The sequence below is a fragment of the Sarcophilus harrisii genome, chromosome 4, assembly GCF_902635505.1.
Source record: "Sarcophilus harrisii chromosome 4, mSarHar1.11, whole genome shotgun sequence".
Lineage (NCBI taxonomy): Eukaryota > Metazoa > Chordata > Mammalia > Dasyuromorphia > Dasyuridae > Sarcophilus > Sarcophilus harrisii.
In genome coordinates this window covers 2,880,916-2,908,775 of record NC_045429.1, presented here as the reverse complement: position 1 = coordinate 2,908,775, position 27,860 = coordinate 2,880,916, and the positions used below count along the sequence as shown (strand labels likewise).

General features: G+C 40.0%; 1 protein-coding gene across 9 annotated transcripts in view; it reads right to left on the bottom strand.

Moving 5' to 3' along the window:
• Positions 1–27,860, bottom strand: part of ERICH3 (glutamate rich 3) — a 132,697-nt gene that overhangs the window by 16,351 nt on the left and 88,486 nt on the right. For 7 of the 9 annotated variants that reach the window (XM_031968870.1, XM_031968866.1, XM_031968865.1 and 4 more), the window contains one exon: positions 11,498–11,926. The exons of the other annotated variants lie outside the window; for them this stretch is intronic. In XM_031968870.1, coding sequence (XP_031824730.1) covers positions 11,498–11,926 — 429 coding nt within the window. The remainder of the gene's footprint in view (positions 1–11,497; positions 11,927–27,860) is intronic. 9 annotated transcript variants of the gene reach the window in all.

The following is a 27,860-nucleotide window of genomic DNA, read 5'->3' as shown; positions in this document are numbered from 1 at the left end:
AGCATTTATTAAATATTGTACTAAGCACTGAACGTAACAGGGATTTAACAAAAGGTAGTCGAGATAAATTATCATGCGTTAATTGTGGAGAATCATCCATTATTGTGAATTCTAGCGTAGCTCATGTGAGCTCCAAGTCATCCTGGCCTACTTCCATTGACAAGTCAGACTCAAGGGCTTGGTTAACTCTACTCTTCAGGTGTATCAAGAGGGATTCTGACTTGCCATGGCTCGAGCCCCCACCAGTGTGCTCCCCGATCCTACAGGACAGTGGTGGAGAATCCTTTAGGCATCTAGGAAAGGTGGTGCAGTAAGGTAGAGTTCTAGAAACCATCTCCCAAAAGCCCATTCTACCTTCCCAGAGCAAAGTGGGCTCGAGCATAAAGAGAGTGACACACGAAGGTCTGTGACAGAGGGCTAACAAATCTGGCTGGGCAAGTCCTTTCCTCCCTTCTGTGAGGTGAGCAGGAAGTTCTCCTCAGGCAAGGTCACGGCCATCTCCTTGGGGATCCTTGCAGAGCCGAGTCCAACAAGCTCTTCATCTTCTAGTGAGAGGGATATTGACATTGCGGAGGTATGAATGCTGCTGGAACACTGATGAACACATGGGAAAGTCCAAGGATTTCAAAACCTTTGAAGCTGGATGTTCATCTTCTAGTCAAAGGCTGGAGCTGAAGTAGAAGCCCCTTCCCCTTTCCCCTTCCTCCAGAAAATTCTTTTTCAGCGATGTACTAGAGAGTCACATTGCAATTTCTGGATTTTCTCATCCTGCTTGGGAACTAGGAGATGAGGGTGAAGGAACAACCAGATTTCACCACTTAAACAAATAGAATTCCTATCTGGCATCATTTTACTTCATCAAATAGTTTCCTTTTTTCTCCCATAATTGGTCTCGGTTCTTTTGATTCATTGGTTGATAGAGACATGCTCCTACACAGTTAATGTGTTTTCAGCTCCTCTCTTATGAGCAGATGACATTTGTTTCTGTTATCAAGAAGTATTTATTTATATAGTCTTAAAGATAAAGGTTTTTTTGAAAATAAATTTAAACATGCATCTGAAGATGAAATGGCATCAGTAGTCTTCATGGTGATAATGATGTTGTGCCTCCAGCTTAGATATGGTAGCTATCACTCCTCTCTGGAGTTTTTCTAATTCTCTCTCTTCATTCTGCTATTCTCTTTTTTCCTTTATTATTTAATATGTGAGCCAAGACAACTTTCTCATATTAAAATAATGTGTACAAGGGCTAGAATAAGACCGTGACATTAGTCTCCCACAATTAGCCGTACTCTCAGGGCAGGCTTAAGATGTCACAGCTGGCCAGCTCAGCCGAAAAGAGAAAAGACACATGAGCTTCCCCTTTCTGAAGTCCAAGTTGTTACCAGGAACAAGAACAAAGGTTAATGAAGTGAAAAGAATTTTCACAACCATGTCCTGGAGTAACATTCACAACTACTTAGCTTTGGGAAGTTAGATCAGGAAAGTTTCCATTTTCTTTATTTTATTGTATGTATTTGTATTTGTGGGTGTAAGTATCTATAGATAGTTGTTCAAGTGTGTCTGATTCTTTGGGGTTTGCTGATTCTTTGGGGTTTGCTTGTCAGAGATACTGAGGTAGATTGCCATTACAATTCATTTTAGGTGAGGAAACTGAGGCAAACAGGGTTAAAGTGACTTACCCAGAGTCACTCAGTAAATAACTGACTGAGGCTGGATGTGATCTCATGAAGATTAGTCTTCTCATTCTCCAACACAATGTCTTGCTCATAGAAAACATGTCATAAATATCTGTTAAACTGAATTGACTGAAAATGATGCTAATCTTAATAAGACTTTTCTTGGTCCTTTTTCAGGCTCCTAAATGATGAATTGTTGATCCTATATATCCTGTGCTCTCCACACTCCACTTCTTTCCTTTTTTGCTCCAATTTTATATCTATACCCATCCTTAGTCTATGTTTATTAGAAATGGATTAAAGGCAGCACCAACGCCAGTAATGCTCCATTCGTAGTTCAGGGAGGAGATCTTGTTCTAGAGAAGGAGAGAACCAGGGGTGAGCTTGAGGCTGCCCCAAAGATGGATATTCTGCTTCTGAGAATTAGTTTACAATCCTAGGCATATCAGATCTCAACCTGTATGGCAAAGCAGTAGTCATCCAGACAATCCGGTATGGAGAAATAGAGCAGATCAATGGAATAGACTGGGTACGCCAATACACAGTAGGTAAACAACCCACAGTGATCTAAGGGCAATTTTGTGGCATAGTGGCTAGAGTACCAGACTCATCTTCCTGAGTTCAAATTTGGCCTCAGACACTTAGTAAGCTTACTAGCTTAATTCTGTTTGCCTTAGTTTCCTCATCTCTAAAACGAGCCGGAGAAGGAAATGGCAAATTACTAAATTATCTTTGTCAAGAAAACCATAAACACAGACAGTATTTTTTGATAAAGATCTCATTTCTAAAATATAGAGAGAACCGAGTCAAATTCATAAGACTACAAATCATTCCCCAATTGATAAATGACCAAATGATATAATCAGGCAGTTTTCAGATGAAGAATTAAAACCATCTATAATCATCTGAATAAAATCTCTAAATCACTATTGATTAGAGAAATGAACATTAAAACAACTCTGAAGTGCCACCTCACATTCATCAGATTGGCTAATATGACAGAAACAATGATAAATTTGGAGAGGATGTGGGAAAATTGGAACACTGATGCATTGTTGGTGGAGTTGGGAAGGGATCTTACCATTCTGGAGAGTCATTTGGAATTATGCCCAAAGGGTTATGAAACTCTACATACCCCTTTGATTCAGCAATACTTCTTCTAGGTCTGAATTCTCAAAGAGATAATTTAAAAAATGGAAAAAGGCCCAGATTTGTAGCAACTCTCTTTGTGGTGACAAAGAATTAGAAATCAAAGGGATGCCCATTAAATGGGGAATCGCTGAATACACTGAGATATATGAATGGAAGGGAATACTCTATAAGAAGGTGAATTTCAGAAAAACCTGGAAAGACTTAAATGAACGGATGCTAAGTAAAGTGATCAGGACCAGAACATTGTACACAGCAACAGAAACATTGTATGGATGATCGACTTTGATAAACGTTTCTCTTCTCAGAAATACCATGATCTAAGACAATTCTAAAAGAGCAATAATATCCAGAAAAAGAACTATGGAGTTTGAATGTGATTGAAGCACATCATTTTTACCTTTTTTTCTTTGTGTTTTTTTTCTTTTTGTTCTCATTCTTCTTTCATAACATGATTAATGTGGAAATATGTTTAATACAACTGTGCATTTATGACTTAGATTGCTTATCACCTTAAGGGAGGAGAGGAAGGGATGGAAAAAAGAACTCAAAATCTTAGAAAAGTAAATGTCAGAAAACTAAGATTTTTTTTTAAAATGGAAACCCTACATGGGGTCATGAAGAGTTGGAACCAGTTGAAACAACTAAACAACAATAATATAGAGGTGTGATAAACCTGTAGATCTGAGCTTTTGGGAAAAGAACTTTGTGTTTGACAAAAGATTGCTAGAAAAAGTGGAAATAAATTTGGCAGAAACTAGTTATAGAACAACATCTCATAATGTATAACAAGATAAGATTAAATCTGATAAATGATTTAACTATAAAGACAAATTAGGAGAGCATGGAAAATTTTACCTGTCAGATCTATGGATAAGGGAAGAATTTATGTCCAAACAAGAGATAGCATTTCAGGATATAAAATGGATAATTTTGATTTTATGTGTGTGTGTGTGTGTGTGTGTGTGTATTAACTTGCACAAACAAAATTAGAAAGGAAGCAGGGAACAGGGAGAATTTTTATAGCAAGTTTCTCTGAAAAAGACCTCATTTCCTAAATATATAGAGAACCACGTCAAATTTATAAGAATTGGAGTCATATTTCAATTGATACGAAGGATATGAACAGGCAATTTTCAGATGAAGAAATCAAAGTTATCTTACACTTTTGTGAAAAACTGATCTAAAGCACCATTAATTAGAGAAATTCAAATTAAAGCAATGCTAAGATATCACCTCATACCAATCAGATTGACTAACATGACAGAAAAATAAAATGATAAATGTTGAAGGACATGTGGAAAAATTGGTACACTAATTCACTGTTAATAGAGTTGTGAACTCACAAAACCAATTAGGCACACAGAGAGCAATTAGAACTATGCCCAAAGGGCTATCAAATTGGATATACCCTCTGACCCAGCAGTATCCCCACTAGATCTGTATCCAGAGAGATCAAAGAAAAAGGAAAATGGCATATTTGCACAAGAACATTTATAGTACCACTTTTTCTGATGGCCAAAAAAACTGGAAATTGGTAGGATGCCCATCAATTGAGAATTACTGAACAAGTGGAGGTATATGTGATAGCATATTATTATTCTAGAAGAAATGATGAAGAGGATGTTCTCAGAAAAACCTGGAAAGACTTATATGATGCAAAGAGAATCAGGAGAACCTTGTACATAATAACAATAATATTGTACTATGATCAATTGTGAATGACTTAGTAGCCATTCTCAGAAATACAATTTTTAAAGATAATTCTGAAGGACTTTGATGAAAAATACTTTCCATCTTTAGAGAAAGAACTGATGAAGTCTGGATGCAAATTGAAATATGCTTTTAAATTTTTCTTCATTTTTCTTTTTATTAAGTCTGTGTTTTCTTTTGCAATATGGCTAAAAAAAGTTTATTTTTCATGACCTCACATGTATAGTCTATATAAAATGGCCCTGAGAGAGAAGGAGGAGAGAACTGAAACTCAATTTTAAGAAAATGTTAATAATTTTACATGTAATTGGGAAAAACAAAAAATATATAGTTTAAAATTTGATATTAATTCAAAACCATATTCTAAGCTTATGTTTTCTTGTTATTTCTAAGAGTTTCCTGGCTTTGGGTTTTTTTGGTGATCAATCATCTCCCCAAGACTCCACTATGACATGATAGTGTCAATCCTCAGGAAAGGTAAATTGTCATGTTAAAACAAGGAAAACAGAAGCTCGGGATTAATCACAAGCTTATGACCATTATTGCCTTCACAGTCTTCTGCATACATGGCAATCATTAAGGATGCCCTTAATTGCTGAATTCAGAAAAGCTATGTTTTCATTTGTACAACTATAATAACAAAAATAAGTCTGCATAATTTTATTCTTTCCTAGTGGATACAGAAAATTAATTTAAGCCTTAAAAAAGCACTAAACTAAATTCTCAATTATTAAGTATATATTGTTCTTTCCAATCAGTAGGACTTCTTCCCCCTATGCCCATTACTCCCAAAAGACCAATTTCATTTGACACGACCTCTGTTTAGATTTATACATGGGCCGTATGCTGTGATTGTTATTTTTGAGAACTTGTACATAAGCTGGAAATATACATGTGGACATTGCACAAAACATCATCATAATACGCTTTCTTTGGATTTGGATTTAATGGATGAAAACCAAACTATATAATATACTACATGACCAATACTAGCCATAGAAACTCTTGATAAACTGAAATGCAACGTTTCGACTAAAAATAAAAACAAAATAAAAGCCATGGAGAAAAGCTATTCCCTGTAATGCTCAATACCCCTTCCAGGAAGATGTAGCTCCTTGGGGTTTACAGTAACAGATCTGACTGATCTCCTAAAGCAGCAACTTACCAGATAGTGCAAGGAAGAAAAGGGGGAAAGGAGGAAATTGGACAAATGCACTCAGAACACAGGCTTTCTTTAAGCCTGTTTTTTGTTGTCATTGTTTGTTTGAAAATAAATAGATTCAGTGTAGGAAAAAAATCTATTTAATCTCTTCAAATTTTAAGGCAATATCTGCTCTAAGCCTATTCCATTCATACAAAATCATATTCTTTGGTTAAAAGACTTCCTTTATGCTCAACTCTGATGGCAAAGAATACAATTTAAATTCCGTGACTGTTCTTTGAGAGAAGGAACTCTTTTAGGCTGTGTTTTTATCCCCTATTACACTGCTGGGGGTGTACAGTAAGGGTTTAACCAGTGTTGGATGATTGATGATCGTCAGATTAATGAATATATGACCTTTGGCCACTTGTCAATAAGTCAATTTAATTATGAAAAGAAGCATTTTGGGATTTTGTGAAGACTGAGGATCCTTTCCACGTCTGCTCTGGGAGATAATGGCAATGATTTCATGGATTTTAGCAATGGAATGAGAGAACATATGGAAAGTGCTTTGGAATTCTTCGAATAGCAGGCATTTAGACAGCAAAGGTTTGTGAAGTGATTTGTAAATGTTACCTCATTTTATCCTCCCAACAATGTGGGGAGGAGCAAATACAGCAAGTGTGGCTTTGAACCAACTCAGTCCCGCCAACTGCTCGAGTCTTAATCCTCAGAAAACAGCAAATGCCACAAATAGAGCTGGATTTACTGTTTTATTGTCTGGACTTAAGAACATGATGAAAAGAGAATATATTAACGATGAAAATTAAACAAAAAACTGTGTATCAATAATGTTCTCCCCTCTCGAGGGCCACCGGTAAAACATTTTTTACACCCCCATGATAAGTGAAATTTTTGTCCCCTTAGGACAGATGAGAAAACTAAGGCCGAGAGTCCAAATGACCTGTCCAAGGCAATATAGCAAGCAAATGTCCCAAGTCGGACTTGAACACAGATTTTCCTGAATCCAAGTCCAGAGGGCTTTAGAAATGTGGGCTCTGAGAGCTAGGATTCGCACATTAATCTTTGTGAACTCTAGATGAGTATTCGGCTTTGCCGATCCCCATTGACAGGTTTAATTCCCAATGAAAATTTTAAAACAAATGAAAATTGTATAACAAATGAAATTTGTAAGAGTCAAATCATGCCCCTCTCTGAAAGAGCCATCAGTTTTGAGCTTTTTCTCCATCCATTCTAAAATGAAATGTTATAAATGTAAATGGAGGCATATAGGTTTATATGGATGTGCAGTTGTATGCATGTATATGGATGAATGCAAATATTTATATGTATGATATAAACACACTGACAGAATACACATGTGTGTGTGCACAGGGACAAATGGGGAGAATATCCCTAAAGTCTTCTTAGCTTAAGCGGCAGCGAGGCTTTGGGCCCTGCACACATGGGAATGGATGTATTCACTCATCCAGATGCACACAATCATGTAATATTCGCACTTACATATTCATATGTCATGGAGAGGGAGATATACAGCACATGGAATCATGTGCACGTGTGCTTACATGTAAACATACAGAGACATAGATGCTGGACACAGACACTGAGATAAGGACAATAGTCATAAATAGACATGGAAAAACACACATAAATATGTATGTTATAGAGAGAGAGAGACAGATATATAAATTTTTAAAATTTGCCCAAGTAGTAGCATTTCACCATTTGGGATGGGCTATTTGCACTCAGGTGTCCATATGAAATCCCACAGCCAGACAGCAAAATGCGTGGGGCAGCTAGGGGCACTGCAGGGGAGACAGTGCCAGGCCTGGGTTCAAATCCAGCCTCAGACACTCACTAGCTATGGGACCTTGGGCCCTCTATCTATTTCAGTTCATCTGTAAAATGGGAATTATAATCCTCACCTGCCGAGATGATGTGAAGATAGAATGAAATGGTCTTTGTAAAACAACCTTTTGCCTCTTGAAATGCTGTGTAAATAAGATAAGTGTTTTGTGAGTTCGTTGAAAGAACAGCGGGCTTTTGGAGGGAAGAAAGCAGCTGGACGCGTGTGGGCCGTGGCCAAGCCCCCCTTCCTTTTGGTGCCCCAGTTTTGTGCTCTCTAAAATGAGGGTGTTTGACCACATGACCCCTAAGGGGTCCCTTAGCTCTTTGGCTCATCCCTATCCATATCTTTCAGAAAATTTATTTTAAAACTGCACTATTGAAATCACACTGTTTGGGGAATATCATTCCATTAAGATTCAGTCAACTGAAGCAATTCTGTGTTAACTGTGCTCTAAGTGTCCTGGGGGTACAAATATCCCCCCAGATCCTCTACTCTCCATGGGTCATTCCTGAGCTTCTCCATACATCCCCTCCCCTCTGTGGTTCCTCAGGCCAATAGAGCCAGGTTTGGTCTGATCCCCCAAAGTTGGGAACGCTCCAAATTCAAAGAATCTCATTGTCAGAAGGTTGATCTCTAGGCCTTAAAAAACTATATAAATGACATCATTAATATCTAGGACTTTCTACTTTCCAACCTAAATCTTACTGTGCCCCCCTGGGCTCCCTTTTGCAGTGAAGTTATGAATATATTCGTTTACTTGGAAGAATCTTTTAAAGTTTCTTCATAAACTGTCATCTTCCCTAACAGATGTTGGTTATATAAGCTGCAATCATCTCGAGGGTTTGATACACATTTGTTCCAAGGACTCCAAAATTCAAGGTGATCACATATTCCAAGCATGATATTTCTTGTTTCCAGTGCTTCTGTGACCTCTGCTACTTTCTATACTTGCCTCTTGAAAGAGAATTTAGACAAATGCAGAATTAGGACACCTTAAGAAATGATAAGTATGAAGAATTCAAAGAAACATGGGAAGACATTTGAACTGTCGCTCAGTGGACATAAAGAGAAAATAAGATAAACAGTAACCACAGAACAATAAAATGGTTTTCATTCCTTGGCCCTAGACCAACCTTGGTGGAAAATCACCTTCTTCATTACAGAAAAGGGAGGACTACAAATGAATGGAAGAATGAAGAAGCAAAAAAATCAGTCCTTTATTGAGTTTCCTTTGTTCCAAGAAGTACGTTAAGAGCTTAAGATACAAATAAAAAGAAAAGGATAGTCCTTGATCACAAGGAGCTGATGTGATGGGGAGGTTGAACCTACAGGACCAGAGAGGGACACTTTCTCAGGGAAGTTACATGGATAGAAAATGAGACTCTAGGAGAGCAAACTGACATGTCGCATCCAGGAACAATGGCAGAAAATTGAAATGAGTAGGTGTCAAGGTTCAAAAACTGAGAGGAGGAGGAGAGAAAGAAGGAAAGGATCAAGATTGTGGGGGGAAGGATTTGGAAAAGAAATGTGGGAAGAAAAGAGGAAAATTAAGCAGTTAGAGCTTTCCTGAAATAGTGGCCCAGAAGCAGGGAGTCATAGATAGATAGATAGATAGATAGATGGATAGATGGATGGATAGATAGATAGATGGATGGATGGATAGATAGATATGTAATATGTGGTTATTTTTTTATTAAATTGTTTTGTTTTCTCAAAATCTTTGTTACAAGGAAAGACTCACGGTCACAAGTTAAAAGGAGTGAGAAGGTTAATATTCAGAAATGAAGGTAATACAAAAAACCAGCTCATCAATACACAAAGAAAAAAATCAGTGACTGGGATGCTTGTCAGTCAGCAAGTGTATTAAGCACCTACTACGCGCCAGATGCGGAGTATGCTAGATGCTGGGTATATACAAAGGAACTAAGGGAAAAAATCTCCATTCCTGCTCTCAAGGAGCTAATGTTCTGATGACAGAGAAAATAGGCAAAATAATGTACACGTAAGATAGGTGGAAGGTAATCTCAAGAAGAAGCACAATCGGTATGTGTGGGGGTTGGAGAGAAGGGCCACATGGAGTCCAGGAAAAGGAGCTCAATGAATATACACAGCAGCAAATCATGTTATTCACCCAATGCAGGCAAGCCCTTAATGAAGAGGTACCAGCCAAATTAGCGGAAGCAACGTATTTATTATTAGTCAAGAACTCGTAATTTCCCAGCATGTTAGGAAGAACAGAACAAATCAATACAGTTTTGCGAATCCCAGAAGAACCTGCTACATACTGCTGGGATGCTATGGTCAGAGACAAAGTAACTAGCCATCTATCCATTCTCTCCATACTACCATATTACAATCCCTTGTTATACAAAATGTGTGTGTACCTATATTGTCAATGCTAATCATATGCATATCATATCTTATGTGTGATTATATAATATGTGAACATACACACATCAGAATCTCTAAATTGAGGCAGAGGAACCTAGTTTTCTGGAATGAAAATTCAAAGTATCAAGACGTGGTTTCTATATCAATGAACACATCCACCTTCCTTAAGTCAAAGCATACCTAATAAGTCTGCTGAATCATCCCAAAATATACCATTTAATTTAGCAATTAAGTCAAAGTTACTGAAAAGCTCAGCTCCTTTTTAAAGCAGATTCCTAAAATGAAGGTTATGCTATTGTTGACTCAGATGTTACAAAACTTTGGGGGAAGATGCTTATTTTATTGATACGCTTGGCTTGTTCCTTTTAATTAAATTTAAGAAACAAAACCAGAGAGTATGTAACCCCCTTTGTTGGGGAGTACAGATGTTCAGCTCACAGCACAACCGATGGGGAAGACCTTGCTTCATTATTGGCCACCCCAGCCAGGATTCTAGCACCTAATTCTCCAGCGTGAAGAAGAATAGCTGGAGCCTCGGGTAGTCTGAGCTCTTTAAGATAACGACAATAGAGGGTGCAGAGCAGAGTTCCTGAGTTTTTCATCCCTACCGGATAAATCTACACCTAGCGTCTATCCCCAAATGAGCATCCCAAACTAGGATGCAGGGGAAGGCCGGTGCTTTCTGTGACTCTCACTCAGGAGGGTCTCGATACATATTCATTGAACTGAAGCTTGGAGGAGCCTTGACCTTTGTTATTGGAATATCCTCAGAGGACATGGGTCAAGTCCTGACTCTGCCAGATATTGGCTCCATGTCCTAGGAAAAGTCACTCAATCGTGCCCTCCTCTACTTGGCAAGCTTTCAATGATGTAGAGGGAACTAAATGTCATCCACCATTACACAATATAGTCTCAGAGAATTCTCAGGAGCATTGAGAGGCACATGACCTGACCAAGATCACAGAGCCAGTATGTCTCAAAGGCAGGAATATAATTGTAAGTCTAGGATTCCATTCACTGCATCATATTGTTTATAACATTTATAACTATAGTTTCTAACTATAAACCAACTATTCCAACTCACAGATGTTTCCCCTGCCTCAGATGAGATATTTGGATATTCTAGCAAAAATGCCTCTTTCCAAAACTCTGATATTTTCTAATGATAAAGGTTGTGTCCACATGATTGTCATATTTTTGGCCAAACGTCAGAAACTGCAATAGGAATTCTCCTGGAATTGAGTACCCCAAGTGGTCCGCCCCTCTGCACCAGCATCCCGTTGTTGCCTCCCCATAAAGGCGATCACTCGTGTCAGTCATTGCCCAAGCCTTTCAGTGGAAGTCCAGGAGGAGGTACTTAGGAGGGCACAAACAAAAGACAGCAAACCCAAGTACACAATATGATTTATGTGGCACAGAGGCAAACAGGAAATAACAATCTTGTGTCTTCAGGGTTGCTGCAAGTGCATTTCCCATGCTCTTAAAAAATGTAATGGCCATGATCAACTTCCGTGCATGAGAAAAATCTCAGCTCAATTCAATGACTATACTCACCACCACCTTCGTCAACCTTAGAAAGCCCTGCCATTGTACCATCCATCTCTTTGGCAGTCTTGGCCAAAGACCATCGAGCATCCTCTTCCTCTTCCTTCCCTTCTCCAGAAGCCTGATCTCTGCACCCACCACTTGTGCTTTTTTTAAGGATCTCTTTTAAGGAAGAATGACATTCCGCCCCTTGATCTTCAGAAATTCCCTCGGGATCCATCCTTTTGGACTCAATTTCCTTTTCATCCAGGACCTCCTGGGAAAGAGAGTATTCAACTTTGTCCTCTTCATCCACATCCCTGAAATATGGATTTTCTTGCTGAGTTTCTTCTTGGCTTTGATCACTGCAGGTTCTCCCATCCCCCATTTCAGACATATCTTCACCGGAACTAGAATATGTATTACTTCTGGATGAGCCTGAGGAGGAAGTTTGCCTAGCTACAAACAGGAAAAACAAGGACAACACGAGTTACTTTTTTTTATCAGTCACCCCTTATAGCTTTTCCAATAACCAGCTAATTTCATTAACCTCAAAACTATTAAGAACACTTCAAAGTGCTCTGGACTAAAGAGCAAGAGCCAGGGCTTTCGTTCTGGCTCCATCATTTATTGATTATTCCAGGAGCTAGCAATCATTTCCCCTGAAGGTGCTGAAGGCTATACAGACAGTAAAAAGAAGTCTGTTTCCACATCGGGGCCCTGGGTCTTCATGTTGGTACCTTGTGAATGCGGATCAAACATTTAAGTTCTGTGACCCTCTATTTTCTCAATGGCACGCCTGGGCTGGATGACCTCTGAATCCCTTTCCTGAATTTCCATGACCCCAGGACTGGATGATTTTAGATCACACAAGGGCAGCCAATTAAAAATCCCCTAGTCTAATTCCTTCACATTTTATAGATGGGGAAATGAAGGCCCCAAATAAGTAAATTACTTGCGCAAGATCACAGGCAGGAAGTGGCAGAGCTAAGATTCAAATATCATCCCCCACATTCCTCATCCTGCCCATCACTGCCCTCTTTACCAGCTCCTACAAGTTCCAGAAATCTTTTATTGTTCATGGATAAAACAGCTGGAAGTTTTAGGGATCTATATGTCTACCTCGAGATCATCTGATGTTTATTATGGGGAAGAAAAATCAAATACATTAGAATCTTATGAACTTTTAAACAGTGATTACAGTCTGAACAACCAATCCTTTTGGTCATCTGATGTTTATTATCGGGGAGAAAAATCAAATATATTAGAATCTTATGAACTTTTAAACAGTGATTACAGTCTGAACAACCAATCCTTTTGGCTTGTTCTGTCCTAAGAAGCTTTAAGAACAGTTACGAAATTTTGAAAACCTGTAAAGATCCATGTTACAATATAATCAATCAAATTATATTACATTGAAAGAAACAAGTGCAGGATTAGGGGATCCATTGATATCAGGAGCTTAATAGATCCTTGGATTAATAAATGAGGGTAACTATTTCATGTTAACTTATTTACATCAGTACTGAACAGGAGCAGAATGAGAAGAATGGCACCAGACACACTAGTGCTCGGTCATTCTCCTCCCGCTGATGGTTTAAAGTGTGTGTCCTGCTGCAGCTGTAGATCCAAGATTGTTAATAATTCAAAGGTCAAGAGAAAGGCACATGGTTGACAGAGTTTGGCCCCGGCGTCTTGCCAATGAAAGCTCATAAATGAAAAACAATACAGAAGATGGAGGGTGATGGAGCTAACAATGGATGTGGGAAGGTGGCCAGCAGCGGGTTCTGGACTCTAAGCTCTCACACAGGCAGTAAGAAAGTCCCACCACTGGTCCAAAGAGATCCTTGCTAGCCTCAGACACAGGACTCTGCTGCATTGTCCACTCTTGGTTCTAGATCACAATCACAAAGGGAAGGGGAGGACCAGGAGGAGCACAGTTCGGGTGGAAGAGAGTGCTAGTGATCATCACAGACCACAGGTCAGAAGAGCAGGGACTACACTCCACCTTTGGTTATACCACTTTAGAAGAACTGAAACTTATAGGATCCATCCCACCCTAAACTAGCTTTGAAAATAGCAACGTAAAAATTCTAAAGCTTGGGATAGAGTCCCCACCACCTCAGGAACAGAGCCGAAATATAAAATTAAAAGTCAAAAAAAAGATTGAAAAACAAAAATATGAAAAAATATAAATAATGAAAAGGAATATGATCATAAAAAACCACTATGGTGATAGAGAAGGTAAAAACAAAACTCAGAAGACAACAATGAGATCAAAACAGCTGCATGCAACATCTCAAAACAAATATGAATTCATCTCAGGTCCTAGGGGCACTCAAAAAGAATTGTAAAATCTAAGGAGAAAGGCAGGAGAGGAAATAGGGAAAAGGATATAGATGTGATGCAGGAAAGGATCAATATTAACTTAAAAAGAAAAAATACTATTATCAAAAATGCCCAATACTTAAATGATTCTATCAACAGATACAGAAAAAAACTTTAGATAAAATACAATACCCCCCTTTTTTATTAAAAAGCAATGAAAACATAGGAATAAATGGACCATTCCTTAAAATGGTAAGTAATATATATCTAAAACCATCAGCAAGCATTATCTGTAATGGGGATAAGCTAAAAACCTTCCCAATAAGATCAATGGTTAAGCAAAATTGTCAATCATTACCAATTTTATTAAATATTGTTCTAGCAATTCTAGCTGTAACAATAAGATAAGAAAAAGAAATTAAAAGAATTATAGCAGCAATGGGGAAATAATGCTATCACTCTTTGCAGATAATATGATGGTATGCTTAGAGAATCCTAGAGAATCAACTAAAAAACTAGCTGAATGATTAACAACTTTAGCAAAGGTATAAAACATAAAATATACATAAATCATCAGCATTTCTATATATTAACAACAAATTCCAGTAGAGCAAGAGAAAGAAAGAGAAATTCCATTTAAAATAACTGTAGACCACATTAAAAAATTGAGAGTCCATCTGCCAAGATAAACCCAGGAACTACACAAACACAATTACAAAATATTTTTTCATGCAAATAAAGTCAGGTTTGAAAAATTAGGAAAATATTAATTGCTCCAGCTTAGGCCAAGCTTAAAATGACAATTCTACCTAAATTCTACCTACTTATTTTGTGCCATAACAATGAGATTTCCAAAAATTATTTTATAAAAATAGAAAAAATTATCATAAATTCCATCTGGAATGAACAAAACTTCAAAGAATATCAGATAAATTAATTTTTAAAATGAAATGAAAGGTGGCCTAGCCATACTAGATTTCAAACTGTATTAGGTGATAATCTTTTAAACAATCTGATACTGACATAAAGTAGTGTGGATCAATGAAACAGATTAGATACACCATACACAGTAGTAAAGGACCTCAGTAAGTTATTGTTTAATAAACCCAAAGATCCCAACTTTGGAGATAAGAATTTACTTTTTAACACAAGCCGTCATATTGACTAACATTTCGGAAAAGGAAAGTGAATTGATCCATCCATTCTGGATAGCAATTTCTGGAAAGAAATTAAGAGAATGTCCATTAGTTGGGGAATCACTAAATAAGTTGTATTTGATTGTGATGGAATAATATTTTGACTTAAGAAATAATGAATAGGAAGATTTTTTTTTAAAACCTGGACTTACATGAACTGATGTTGAGTGATATGAACAGAACCAGAACACTGCAAGAGCAACATTTACTATGTTTAACTGTGAATGACTTAGCTCTTCTCAGAAACATAATGCTGCAAGACAATCCCAAGGACTCATGAAAAATCCTATCCATCTCCAAAAAAAAAAAAATAGAATTTATGATGATTGAATGCAAACCAAAGCACACGACTTTCATTTTTTTTTCATTTTTTTTTGAATTTTTATGTATGTTGTTTGGTGTTTGTTTTCTTTCACCATGTGATTAATATGAAAATGTTTTTCATGATCGTATATTATAACAAATTGCTTCCCATCTCAGAGAGGCAGGAAGAGAAGGGGAACTTAAAATGCAAAAGAAAAAAATTGTTTAGAAGAATTTTGAAATTGTTTTTACATGTAAATGGGAAAAAAAATTTTTAATGAAAGAGTTCTTCAAGATGCTGAGGAAGAAACAGCAGGTAGGTCAGACCCCACTAGCCCCTGACCTGAGACCTCGATTAAGACAGTGCTGAGCTCGGAGCCCAAACACTCTGCATAGAGCAGCTGTCAGATCACCATTCAGCACCAATGGCCATGACAGAGGATTTTATCAGTGACTCCCTTAGGAAGCCCTCGTCTCCAGGCTCCACATGGAACCATTGACATTCCTCCATGGTCCCAAAATTACTTTTTATTTATGCATTTGGGTTGTTCTGATTGTGCTAATTACAGATGTTGCCAAGGAAGTACCTGAAAATATAGAGTATAAATATGTTTATAACTATGATATAGATACATATGTCTACACATAAATTGCATAACCAGCTCTCTCCATAATTAGGGATCTGCCCAGCTCATCCCCCACTATCACCAATGCCCCTTAAAAAGAATGTAAACTCCTTGAGGGCAAGATTTCTTTGGTCTTTATATCTCCCACATTTTATATTTTAAAATGCCTTTGAAATAATGCATGAGAACACACTTTCATTGGGAATTTGGCAGATGGCAGTTTTTTTGAAGACTTTTCCCATCCCCTTTCCCCACTCTTTTTCTCGGGAATCTCTGACAGACCATATGGGGCCAAATCCTAAAAGTTGACCTACCTCCCAAAATGTCCAGAAGACTCAGAGAGTCGCTGGGATTGTGAATTTGGGTTAAAAAGGGTTCCCCCAGAGCACTAAATAAGGGACCACTCTCAGAGGGAAAAGCAGTCACTGGCTTTATTACTTCACTTTACTACCAGTCATTTTCCCTTCTTATTTGCAGGACTACAAAGAGCTCCCATGAAGCTGGGGCTGTAAGATGTGCAGAGAGTTTATGCTCATTATACCTACATTATACTCCTAATTCTGCATTTGTTTGGCATTCAAAGCTCTTTACTCCTGGCCCCAAAGTATCTTCCTAGCCTGATTACCCAGACCTCCCCTTCATAGTTGTATATTTTGGCCTCATTTGCCTTTTGGCTATATTTTCTGACTTCTTGCCTTTGCACAGTAGACACTCTGTGCTATCAGAATATCTCATTGCTTCAAAGCTGAGCTCAAAGTCTGTCTCCTACATTTTCTCATATTTATTACGTGCATATGTTACATGAGTGGAAGATTTCCCATAAAGCAGGTGAATATAGCTCAGATCTGCACAGACTTCTAGGATTTGGAGCGCTTTACTCATCTCCTGAGAGAGGGAAAAACTGAAAGGTTAGAGAGCCCTGGAAGAGGGAAGCCATGGAGAGGAAGATGAAGGTGAGGAAAGCTGATGATGTAGCTGTGATGACATCAGTGGAGCCCCCTCCTCAAACCCAGGTCTTCTAGTAGTACAGAGGTGAAAGCTAAAGGGAAAGCCTTCAAGTCGACAACTGTATTTCTCTTTCTTCCCTTCCCTGATACCTCACTTCAGCTGGGTGACTCTGGTCCCTGTCTCTAGGTGGGACCTTTTATTCTGACAAAGACTGAACCTGACTGGTCTCTGCTTATTTATCATTAATACCCGTGCCTTCCCCATCTTTTGTACTTTCTTGCGTCCCTCTGTTCATGGCAAGAGCCTCCAGATGACAGACGGTGACCTTTCCTTGAGCAAGCTCCTAGTCCACCATTACAGTTTCTCTCTCTTATTTAACCCTTGATATGTCTCAAGCCTCTGCTTCCAAAAGTAGAATTCCTGTGTCTATGGGTTTTTAAATTTTCATCATTACGTCATTAATCCCACGTACTAACCCCCAAAAGATTACACAGAGAGATGTGGGCTGTCTCCTCCAATAGACTACAAATTCCTTGAGGGGAAAAAGTGTTTCTTTTATGTCTTTGTATAATACGGATTAAATAAATGCTTGGTAATGAATGGATTGATATGATCTATGGCAAAATAGGTGTCATACTAACATTCCAAATGAAATCCTCTTATTAAGTTCACTTTCTCCTCTTTCTCATCCCTCTTATTTCTCTTTTTTGTGTGTTTTTCCCACTCTTCAGTTATCAATAGATGCTTTATTGATGGGGAAAATAGGTTAAATGGCGTTCCCCCACTCTACCTTTAACTCCTCCCTCAGCCTCCTCTGCTCTGAGGCTCCTCTCGTTGTCTCTGGATGATTTCAAAGGTCTCTCTAGCCCTGAACCTAGATCAGGGGTTCACAAGCTTTGTAATCACCATTAGAACCAGACGGTTCCACACCATAAAAAATAAAAATGCTTTTCACAGCCAGACCAGGCAACTGCAATTCCAGTCTTCTCCTGCCCCCTAGCTACCATGGGCGTGAACCAGCCATTTCTCAGCAGGCTCTCTCACACTCCGACTCATCCCTCCTATTTCCATGACTTCTCAAGGGACACAGAGTCTCTCAATGCCAGCAAGGTCAGTTCTCTCCCTGCTGTTGTACCAGCCCCGGTGCATTAGGGATCGTGGCGTCCCCTCCCGTGATGGAAAATTTATCACAAAAATGTCTACAGCAAACAGTTTAATCAATGTTTTTCATTAAGTACAAAAATAACTGGGATGTCAAGTTATACTTTCTCTGGGCTTCCAAAAATACTTGTCTCTAACACCTGAATATTTACATAATGATTCCCAATATTGGCTCATTGACAGTTTTGACAGAATAAAGCAGAGTCAGGGTGGAAGACAACGTGGCAGTCGGGAACTCATAGGCTTAAGTCCCACTTCTACAATCCCTCGTTATGTGACCCTTATGTCACTCAGCTTCTTAAAGTGGCCCTAGGATAAAGAAAAGTTGCCAATCTACATTAGAAGGAGCTTCTTCATTGGAGATTCTCTGTCCTAATGAAATTACAAATCAAGAAGAAAAAAGCAAAAAAAAAGGCAAAGAAAATTGACCTACTGTTCTATCTTTTGAGGTAAGTAAACTAGATAGTAACAAAAATATATAGTTCATTTTAAAGTGAGCAAGACACATTCTGCTTAATCTATGAGATGCATTTCCAAAAAGGCGATCGAGAAAATGACCTTGAAACTTTGAGAGGAGCCATTCTCCCTGAAAGTTTCATTTCCATCTCTCTCTAACTCAATGCACACCTTGGTCATAGTCTCATACTGACACTCTCTCAGGGGTGAGAAAGTCCCGGCCCCAAGGTCAGTAGCAATGGATCGGCAAACAGGGAGACCAACCTGGCGTGACAGAGCGAGCCTTGGCTTGGCCTGACTTGGACTTCTCCCTGAGGCACCCACCTTCCTGATGGTGTCCACAGCCAAGTCACTTCGCTTCTCCTCAATCACACAATTAATCTGGATCCACTTTGCAGACGTTTCATATAAAGTCAAAGGCCCGGCTCACAATAAGCACTTATTAAGCACTTGGTCGGTGTAGTGGGTGGAGAAGTGCCCATGGAGCCCGAAGCCCTGGGTTCTATTGCCCTACTTCTGACACATATCGACGACGATCTGGGCAAAGCCATCCAATTTTTCAGGGGTTCTAGGACCTTTAGAGGACTCTGTTCTACAAAAGGTGCCCACCTCTGTGGTGAGAAGTTTCTTACAAGGCACTTCGGACACTGGTAAAATACAGTTCCACCCCAAAAGTTTGGTCCCCATTCACGTATTCATGTTGCTTTCCCCATCACACCCCCAGTCAGAAGAAGAAGCTGCTCCCTGAAGCTATTTTCATTTGTTTCCCAAGTATCCTGTACAAAGCGAGCACACGTAAACACTCCATGATGCTTGTTGCATTGAGCCAAATGTAAATGAAAAACCAGGATTGAAAGAAACCCGAGAAGCTGCCTGTCCTGCCTAGTCCCTGCCCTTTCCCCTTGTTCCACCTGAGAGCAATGGCAGCTGTTCTGCCCAAAGAGGTGTTCACACAATGTCACCATGACCCATCTGGCCACTGGGAACGCCTTGGCCAGCTCTGCCTCCTGGTCCTGGGGGGAAATGTTCCTTCTCCCTGGGACCTTACATTTATTTTGTGTCTAGAGACAGGGACAGCAACCACTCCCCCATACACAGGAACACAATCAGCTCATAAATGTACCTTTCTTTATGACATTTTTTTTAAGATAGAGAATTTATTAAGCAATTGGTCCAGATAGTCACTGTGTTTTCTTTCTTTCTTTTTGCTGAGACAATTGGGTTCAGTGACTTGCCCAGGGTCCCACAGCTGAGAACTGTTAAGTGTCTGAGGCCAAATTTGAACTCAGGTCCTCCTGACTTCAAGGAGGGAAAGAGGGAGGGAAGGAAGGAAGGAAGGAAGGAAGGAAGGAAGGAAGGAAGGAAGGAAGGAAGGAAGGAAGATAAAGCATTTTCACTGAGGATATGTTGAGGACAAATAGGATTCATAAATCTTAGAATTAGTCACTTAACTTGCTCAGGGTCCCCCAGCCAGTATGAGTTTGAAGTAGGTAGAGCTTGGACCAAGGTTTTCCTCACTGTGAGGCCATCGTTCTAACCACACTGTCTGCCTGGATCTATGATTTCATCAATATGAAGACCTCTCACTGGAGAAATGTACTCCACTGGCACTTTTAATGCTGCTCCATTAAAGCAGAGCCTTCGAGTGTCAGCTGAAGTACCAAACCCTCACCAAGTATTATGGCACACCCAATAAATATACTAATGCTGGAGACCCAAAGACAATAGGGAGCTCCCTGCCCTCAAGGAGCTTACATTCCACTAGGACATATACTACAAACAAAATAATTGGAGGAGGGAAAAGCATTATGGGTATTTTTCAGGAAAAGACTTCATTTAAATGATGAGAGAGGAAAAAAAAGTCTAGTTAAGTGAAAAATAAATCTTGTTGCCCAGTGGTACATTTGCTGATCATTCTGCCTATAATATCCAATCAAACACATGTGCAATGCACCGATTTCTGTGAAGTATCCCTGCTAATGCATTAATTCTCGAGAACAAACCAGCATTGTCTACACCTTTTTTCGGTTTGATCAGAAGAAAAGAATTTTGTCTGAGAAGATCTGGATCTGATCACAAGAAGGTAAGCTGATTAGTCCATGCAAAAATAGCCCCCGGACTCCTATATTTCCCCCAAGGATCCTGATTATTTATGAAATCAGCAAACTAATCATTCATTTAAAAAAAACACAAAATTAAGGCCTCTTTTGATCACAGCCTTGATTCTCACATACAAACGCTCCCCCGTTTTTAGCCTCCCCCCAACCTGTTTTCTGATTCTGGCGGCTTTTCTATTTTCTATAAAATCATCAAGTCCTTCTTGCAGCTGCCGCCTCTTTTCCATCAAAGTTTCTCCCTTTCCCCATGTCACATCGAAATATAAACATCAATGTAACGTTCACATGTGCTCTGAGAAAACAGCCCTTTTATAAACCATGGCAAGTGAAAAAAATATAAATGATGGGCGCTTTAAATAGAAAATCTGCCTGGCATAATGGGTACAAAGATGTATAGAGAACTGTCAGCTATCAGTGGGTGGTTTATTCACATTGTGGGTAAACCACAAATCCGGCTTTCAAGTTTACTGAAGTGTATTCTACCCACTTGCTTTGTTGATATCAGATCATTCAACTTCAAAGAGTTCAACAAAAATATAGGTTGGATTGAATGGCCTTAAATTCTAAAAAAGAAAAAAAAGTCATCTTGGAAGGAACAGGAGCCTCTCGACAATGAAATACTGGCAATGGAACTGAATACAATCCTCCCAAAAAAAGAAAAAAGGAAACTTCTCAAAAGAACTGGATGTGGCTACACGGGAAGCTCATAGATGACCCGGGAATCAAAGCAGATGAATACGAGACGGAAATATGGGTAGGGATCTACCACCCAACACAAACAGGGTGCAGTCCACTGAAAGGACGGGTGAGAAAAGGAAAGCTGGGTGAGCTAAGCTTTGTTCCTGTCTAACTGCAGAAGTGGGAGGCTGAGGAACAAGGAAAAGGCAAACGATGTAGGATGAGGAACAAGGAAAAGACATAAACTTGATGTAGGGAAGATGGGATGGAAATGAGGAAGAGATGGAAGAACTGCTCAACCATGGCTCTGCTTCTGGCTTTTTATTTTCCTTCTAAGGACAATGGTCTTCCTATACAGAGAAGCACAACAAAAGTGGTTATGAAGAAACTGAAACCCAAAGGAATGGGAAGGGATCTTTCACCCACTTGCCTTCAATGTGTCCAAGGTGGAATGAGTCAGTCTGAAAGGGCTCACGGGGATGAGCCACAACTGGTGGCCTTCGAAGAATCACAGAGAAACGAACTAGAGATGGGCAGAGATCCTGATCTTTCTTTAAAGGGAAGAGAATGAGGCAGCTGTTGGCCGTTATGGAAAGGTGGTTTGTGGCTCCAGACTTGGCTGTGAGCTCTGGCTCTGCCATTTAGCAAATGTGTAACTCTGGGCAAGTCAATGGTTCTCTTTAAAACTCAGATTTTTCATATGTAAAAGTGGGTAAGTGACTCCTGTGCTACTTCTCCAGAAGGTGATTGGAAGGAGCAAGAAGAGAATTCCTGTCAAGCTTTTTGGCCCGTTTACTGAGGTACAGAAGTGAGAGCCATTAATCTTAGACTCTCTGCCAAGGAGCCCAATGCCAACTTCTGGAAAACTCCCTAGAAGGGATGACTGAAAGCAGAGCTTGTGAGGCTGCAGGGCTGAGGGGGCTGCAGGGCTGAGAAGGCTAGCCGAGGAAGGGAGGACCTGGTCCCCCTAAGCCCCGTGCATCTAGTAACAAAAATAACTCGTGCCAAATCTAATCCCATTTCCTCTTCCAAAAGGCTCAGAGTCATTGATCTGTCCAAACAGATGGAGACTCCCTGAGAAGAGACTTTGTTCTCCTCTCTGTATCCTGAGAACACAGCATGATGCCGGCCTACAGTAGGCACTCAACAAGTGTTCCCTGAATGCAAGGAGCTTTGAGTGGAAAAGGTTGAATACCACTCTAGATCTCTGATTTTTAATTCCAGGTCTCCCATGTTAGGTACAGAAAGGTCCTGGTAAGGGAAAGAGCATTAACAGAATGACCACCAAGTTGGTACAAAGACCTTGGTCCAAGCTGCAGGAGTCCAGTTAAAGGCACAGGAGGTGTCCAGCTTTGAGAAGGGAAGGCTAGGGTAGGGCTTTGATAGATGTCTTCACAGACAGGCAGGATCCACCCAGGGATCCTAATTGGGAAAACCTTCATTCCAACTGGAAGTTACCCAAAATTAAAAAAAAAAATCTGCTCTGGGAGGTTCTGAGTTCCACTTCCCAGAAGATATGCAATCAAAGGTTGGATAAACACATGTTTATTTTACAGTTGTCTTCACAAGGATATGCTAATTCCTACCCCTCCCCAACTAGTGTATAAGCCCCTTGAGAGTAAGAATTATTTTTGTTGAATCTCAGTATTCCTGGCGTCTGGTACAGGGCATTACAAAAGCTTATGTGATAGAACTGATTTCTCAACTTCAAGTCCAATTCTCTACTATTCAAAATTGACTCTGTCCGAAGTAAGTAGTGTGCAGTAAAGCTAAAAGTCTCGATCACTATGAGCCACAGAGGAAATTTTCAGTGACTCACATGTTTTCCCCCTTCCTCACAAATAATCTGCAAGATTTGCATTTCTGCCATAGCTGAGTAACTAATATTTGTATATTGAGGCCGGCTGATCTTCCTCTTGGAGGCAAAGGTAAAAGGATACCAGGAATGGTGGTCTACATTCCAAGTTCTAAAGTACAATGAAGAGTTCTGAAAGGAGACAGAATCAAGGCTTTGCTGTGGGGCAAGGGAGGGAGGCGGAGGCAGAAGACTTGAGCTCATCAAGAAGTTGGAGAGAAGAAGGCTGTTAAGCTAGGAAGACAGGGAAGAAGAGGAGGAGAGGAATCTAGATAATGAAAAGGCCTGTCTGAAGAAGAGGGAGATGGATGCTCTAAGAAGGAAGCTTTCGCTCGTCCTTTAAAAAATGATAGAGATGAGACAAGATCACCCATGAAAGGTCAGAGACAAGATCATCCATGAAGGGTCGGAGGAAGGAAAGTGGTGAAGACTGGGGATATCCCAGCCCCACAATATCGCAGAAGCTATATAGCTCCAAGAGAGAGGTCTACTGTCTGCCCAGGTCATGTAACCAAGAGGTAGCGGAGAGCCCCCCAAGATTTATCAAAACAGACGACTACCAACTTCTGGTGATTTGTATGGACACAGATGTCTTCTGTAAGAAGACCCAAAGACCGTGGGGCATGGACTGTGTGCTCTTCCCTGCTGACCTTTGAAAGCAAGAAATTGAAGAGAGAAAAACACGATGGGAAAATTAGCATCTGGCTTATAAGGTGGTATCTGAAGTGGGATTGGAATTTCTAGCCCACGGCTTTTAATAGAGTGACTCTAGGTCCCTGGCCAGTGATGGAGTACGCCTAACAAAGGTTGGTAAGAAAGTATTTGTGGTGTCCTGGAAATAAATGGGGAGTTCTTTTAAAAGCGGTGGGGGAGGGAGAAGACTGCCTTTGTGCATTCAGTAAGCCAGATGTCAGAGGGAGGAAAGAAGGAAAGAGAAATAGCAGCTGAGATGCACACAAGTTCATCTTTTGACAAAAGATCCCCCAAGAGAGACAAAATCCCCCAAATAGTGGCCATTAGTAAAACCTCTGGCTCCAAATACCTATGTATAACTCTTAAAATATGAAGGCAAGAAACAGTAAAACTCAGGTTCAATGAGTTGAAAGGGGAATAAGCATTTATAGAGTACCTACTATGTGCAGGTACTATACTAAGCACTATTTTTTTTTAACAAATATCACCCCATTTGGCCATTACAATAATTCTGGAAGAAGAATACTATTAAGTTCATTTTACAGAGTAAACAGAGCTTAAATAATCTGCCCAGGGTAAGTGTCTGAGGCTGGACAATTTTCACCCTATAGATGGAATAAGATCCCACATTAGAATATTACTCTGGATGGCTCTACTTTATGAGAAAGTAACAAGAGAGGGAAAAAGACAAAGGCATTATTGTGCATCAAGAAGACAAATGTCAGGAAATCCAGGAATCAAAGAGTGGAAAGAATGTAGGTAAAAATAATCAAGAAAATGATTTTGTTATTGGAGGGAGAGAAGAAATGGATGGGGGATGTGGGAAACAGGTCACAAGCCTCACACATAAAAAATATAGTAATGACAAGGGACTTAATTAGCCAGACATAGCCTCCTCTCTGTCTCTTTCTCTATATGCCAGAAGAAGACCAATAACTATGTTTTACTTGTTTTAATGATAATTTTTTCATCCTTTACAAGGTGGAAGAATCAATAGCTGATGTGATTCACAATTGGTTATGTGGCTGGACCTCGAAGACTAGTTAATGACTCAATGTTACCATGGTGGGAAATCTGACTAGTTAATGGCTCAGTGTCACCATGGTGGGAAATCACTAGTGGAGCCAGTCCTGTGCTGTTTAATATTTTATCATATTTTATCAATTGCTTTTATAAGGGCAGACATGGAATAGTCATTGGATTTTCACACGACACAAAGCTGGGAGGGCTAGCTAACATGATGAAGACAAACTTGTGACCTAAAAAGGATCTTGATAGACAGGTTCAGCTGGGCTGAATTAACACCAATGACAAACTCAGGACAAGATGAAATTCAAGTTGGGTATATGCAGTTGGGTGCAAAAAAAAAAAAAAAAATCCACTGCCGGGGGATTTCTGGATAGATAGCAGTTCTTCCGAAAAATCACTAGGACTTCTGATGGATGACACCCAATGTCAATCAACAGTGTTACTGGGGCAGAGGGGGAAGGGAAGAGAAAGGAAGGGAGGGGAAGAGAAAAGAAGGGAGGGGAAGGGAAGAGAAGGGAGAGGAAGGGAAGAGAAGGGAAGGGAAGGGAAGGAAAAAGAAAGGAGGGGAATAAGCATTTATTACACACCAACCACATGTTAAGTGCCTTAAAAATATTATCCCCTCTTTTCCTCACAACAACCCTGGGAGACAGGTGTTATTATTTCCATTTTATTGGTGAAAAAACTAAAGCAGTAAAGATTTATTGGTGAAAAAACTAAAGCAGTAAAGATTAAAAGATTATAGAGCTAGGAAGCATCTGAGGCTGGGTCCATATTATGAGAAGATCAGTTGATGGAAGTCATATTTAGCGTGGAAAAAAGAGGCCTCTGGGCTTAGGTGGAAAGGGGTAAGGTGAGGTATGAAAGTTGTCATGGGCAGGGAGGATGAATGTGTCCTGTTTGACCCCAGAGGGCAGAAGCAGGACATTGGATGGAAGTCACAAAGAGACAGATTTAGGCTTGATGTCAAGAAAAAGTTCCCAAGAATTAGAACTAGTCCCAAGAGGAGTGGGTTCCTTAGCTGGGGTCTTCAAGAAAAGAAAGTACCAGGTCTATGAGAATGGCTTCTATTCTTAGATGGGTTGGACCGCCAAGATATCCTCCATCTTTCCAATTCCATGATCTTCAACAAGATAGAACCAGTAGGACAACTAGATGGTGCAGTGGATATTGCACAGATCCTGAAGTCAGGAAGATCTGAGTTCAAATGTGACCTCAAATATGTAACACTTCTCATCTGTGTGACCCTGGGCAAGTCACTTAACCCCAATTTACCTCACACATTACACACACAAAAATCCAACACAAAAAATCAAGGTAAAATGTTCCAGTTGGGAAGGACCGCTACATTCTGCCATTTGTTGTAGAGATTACAAAGAAATCCAGCCACAGTTTGGGGGAAAATAGATTTCAAAGTTTTCAAAAGAATATGTGAGTTCCCTGGCCCAAAATTCTGTAGGGAAAGTCAATCCAGGGATATGGCCAATGCTCCACAATGAAATTTTAAGGATCCAATAAGAAGCAATCAGAAGGAGGAAAAATGGGAGCTTTTTATTTAAAATGTTTAAATAGAACACTGAGGATACTTAGAAAATTAATCAGCCTCGATTTCAAAATAACTAATCACTCAACAAATGACAAGCTTTTATAAAGTGCTTACTAGGTACCAGACACTGCGCTAAGTGCTGAGGATTCAAAGAAGGCAAAACACTGTTTGGGGTTCAAGCCGCTCACCATTTAATAGAGAAGACGGCATTCAAAGCAAGATGGGCAAACACAGGTAAAAATGACAGGCATACGAGCGGCCAGAATGAAGTAAGGTGAAGGAAAGCCGAGGACAACTAAGGGCTCGGTTTGGTTTTGTCTTAGTTAAAAGGGAGGACTTAGAGCCAGACCTATGCTTGGGCCAGATGGGACATTAATAATGAACAAAAGACAGGACAGTTAAACTATTGCTCCTCTATTTTTCTCTGGAAAAAAATGACCTTTGCAATGAAAATAGGTGAAGAGACAGCATTGAGCTGTCCTTGGATCCGGGTCACTTAAGACAATGAACTAATCGAAGATACTGAAGGTCCCAGCAAATGTGGGACTCACCACAACAGGTAATGTTGGAAGGATCATGGAAAACTGACAAAGTCCCGTAGGATGGGACTTCAAGAACAATAAGCCTGAAAACTCTTGCCAGTAAACTTCCAGTTGCTGATAAGATCTAGAACATAAATGCAGTCAATATTTAGAAAGGAGTAATGGCTGGCAAGAAAATCTACATACAAATCCAATAGATGCCTCAACATGTCAGGCAACAAGCATTAAGCACACTGTATGCACGCTGTCACTCATTAGCCCTTGGGATACATGGAGCTCCCCGTGTGACTACACACAATCCCCGACGTACCAGATCATAGCCATACAAAGAAGAGAGAGCCAGGGAAGGTTGGGGGGAGGCTCAGAGGAAGGCGCTGAGAGTAAAGGCTGGAAAATACTTGTACAAAGTAAGACTTGAGCTAGACTGTGAAGGACGTTCAGGAGGAGGCAGCAGTGAGGAGGCCGAGCGTTCCAGGTAAGGGGGAAGCAAACGCACTTGGGCTTGAAAGATGGAGGATATGAGAGACTACAAGGAGACCAGAGTCGCTGGACCGCAGAGTGGAGGGGACAGCAAAGGGAGGAAGAGACCGGGTTACGAAGGGCTTTAAACACAGTTTTCTCTTTGATCCTTGCACCAATAGGGAGCCTTGATAGGAAGTTTCTTGATTAGGGGATGGTAAGGTCAGACTAGGACTTTAGAAAGAACATTTGACAGCTGGGCTGAGGATATCTGGAATGGGAGGGCTGAGGCAGGAGTCCGGCCCCATGGCCCACTGTGGGGTGACAAGGGAAACATCAGAGGAGAGAAGGGGACCTTGGCACCCAGAGCTCCCAACTGCCCGGATGGAAAAAAGAAGTGAGAAACATCCAGCTTAGGAGCCTGAGTGACTTGAAGAGCATCTTTATAGTAACAGG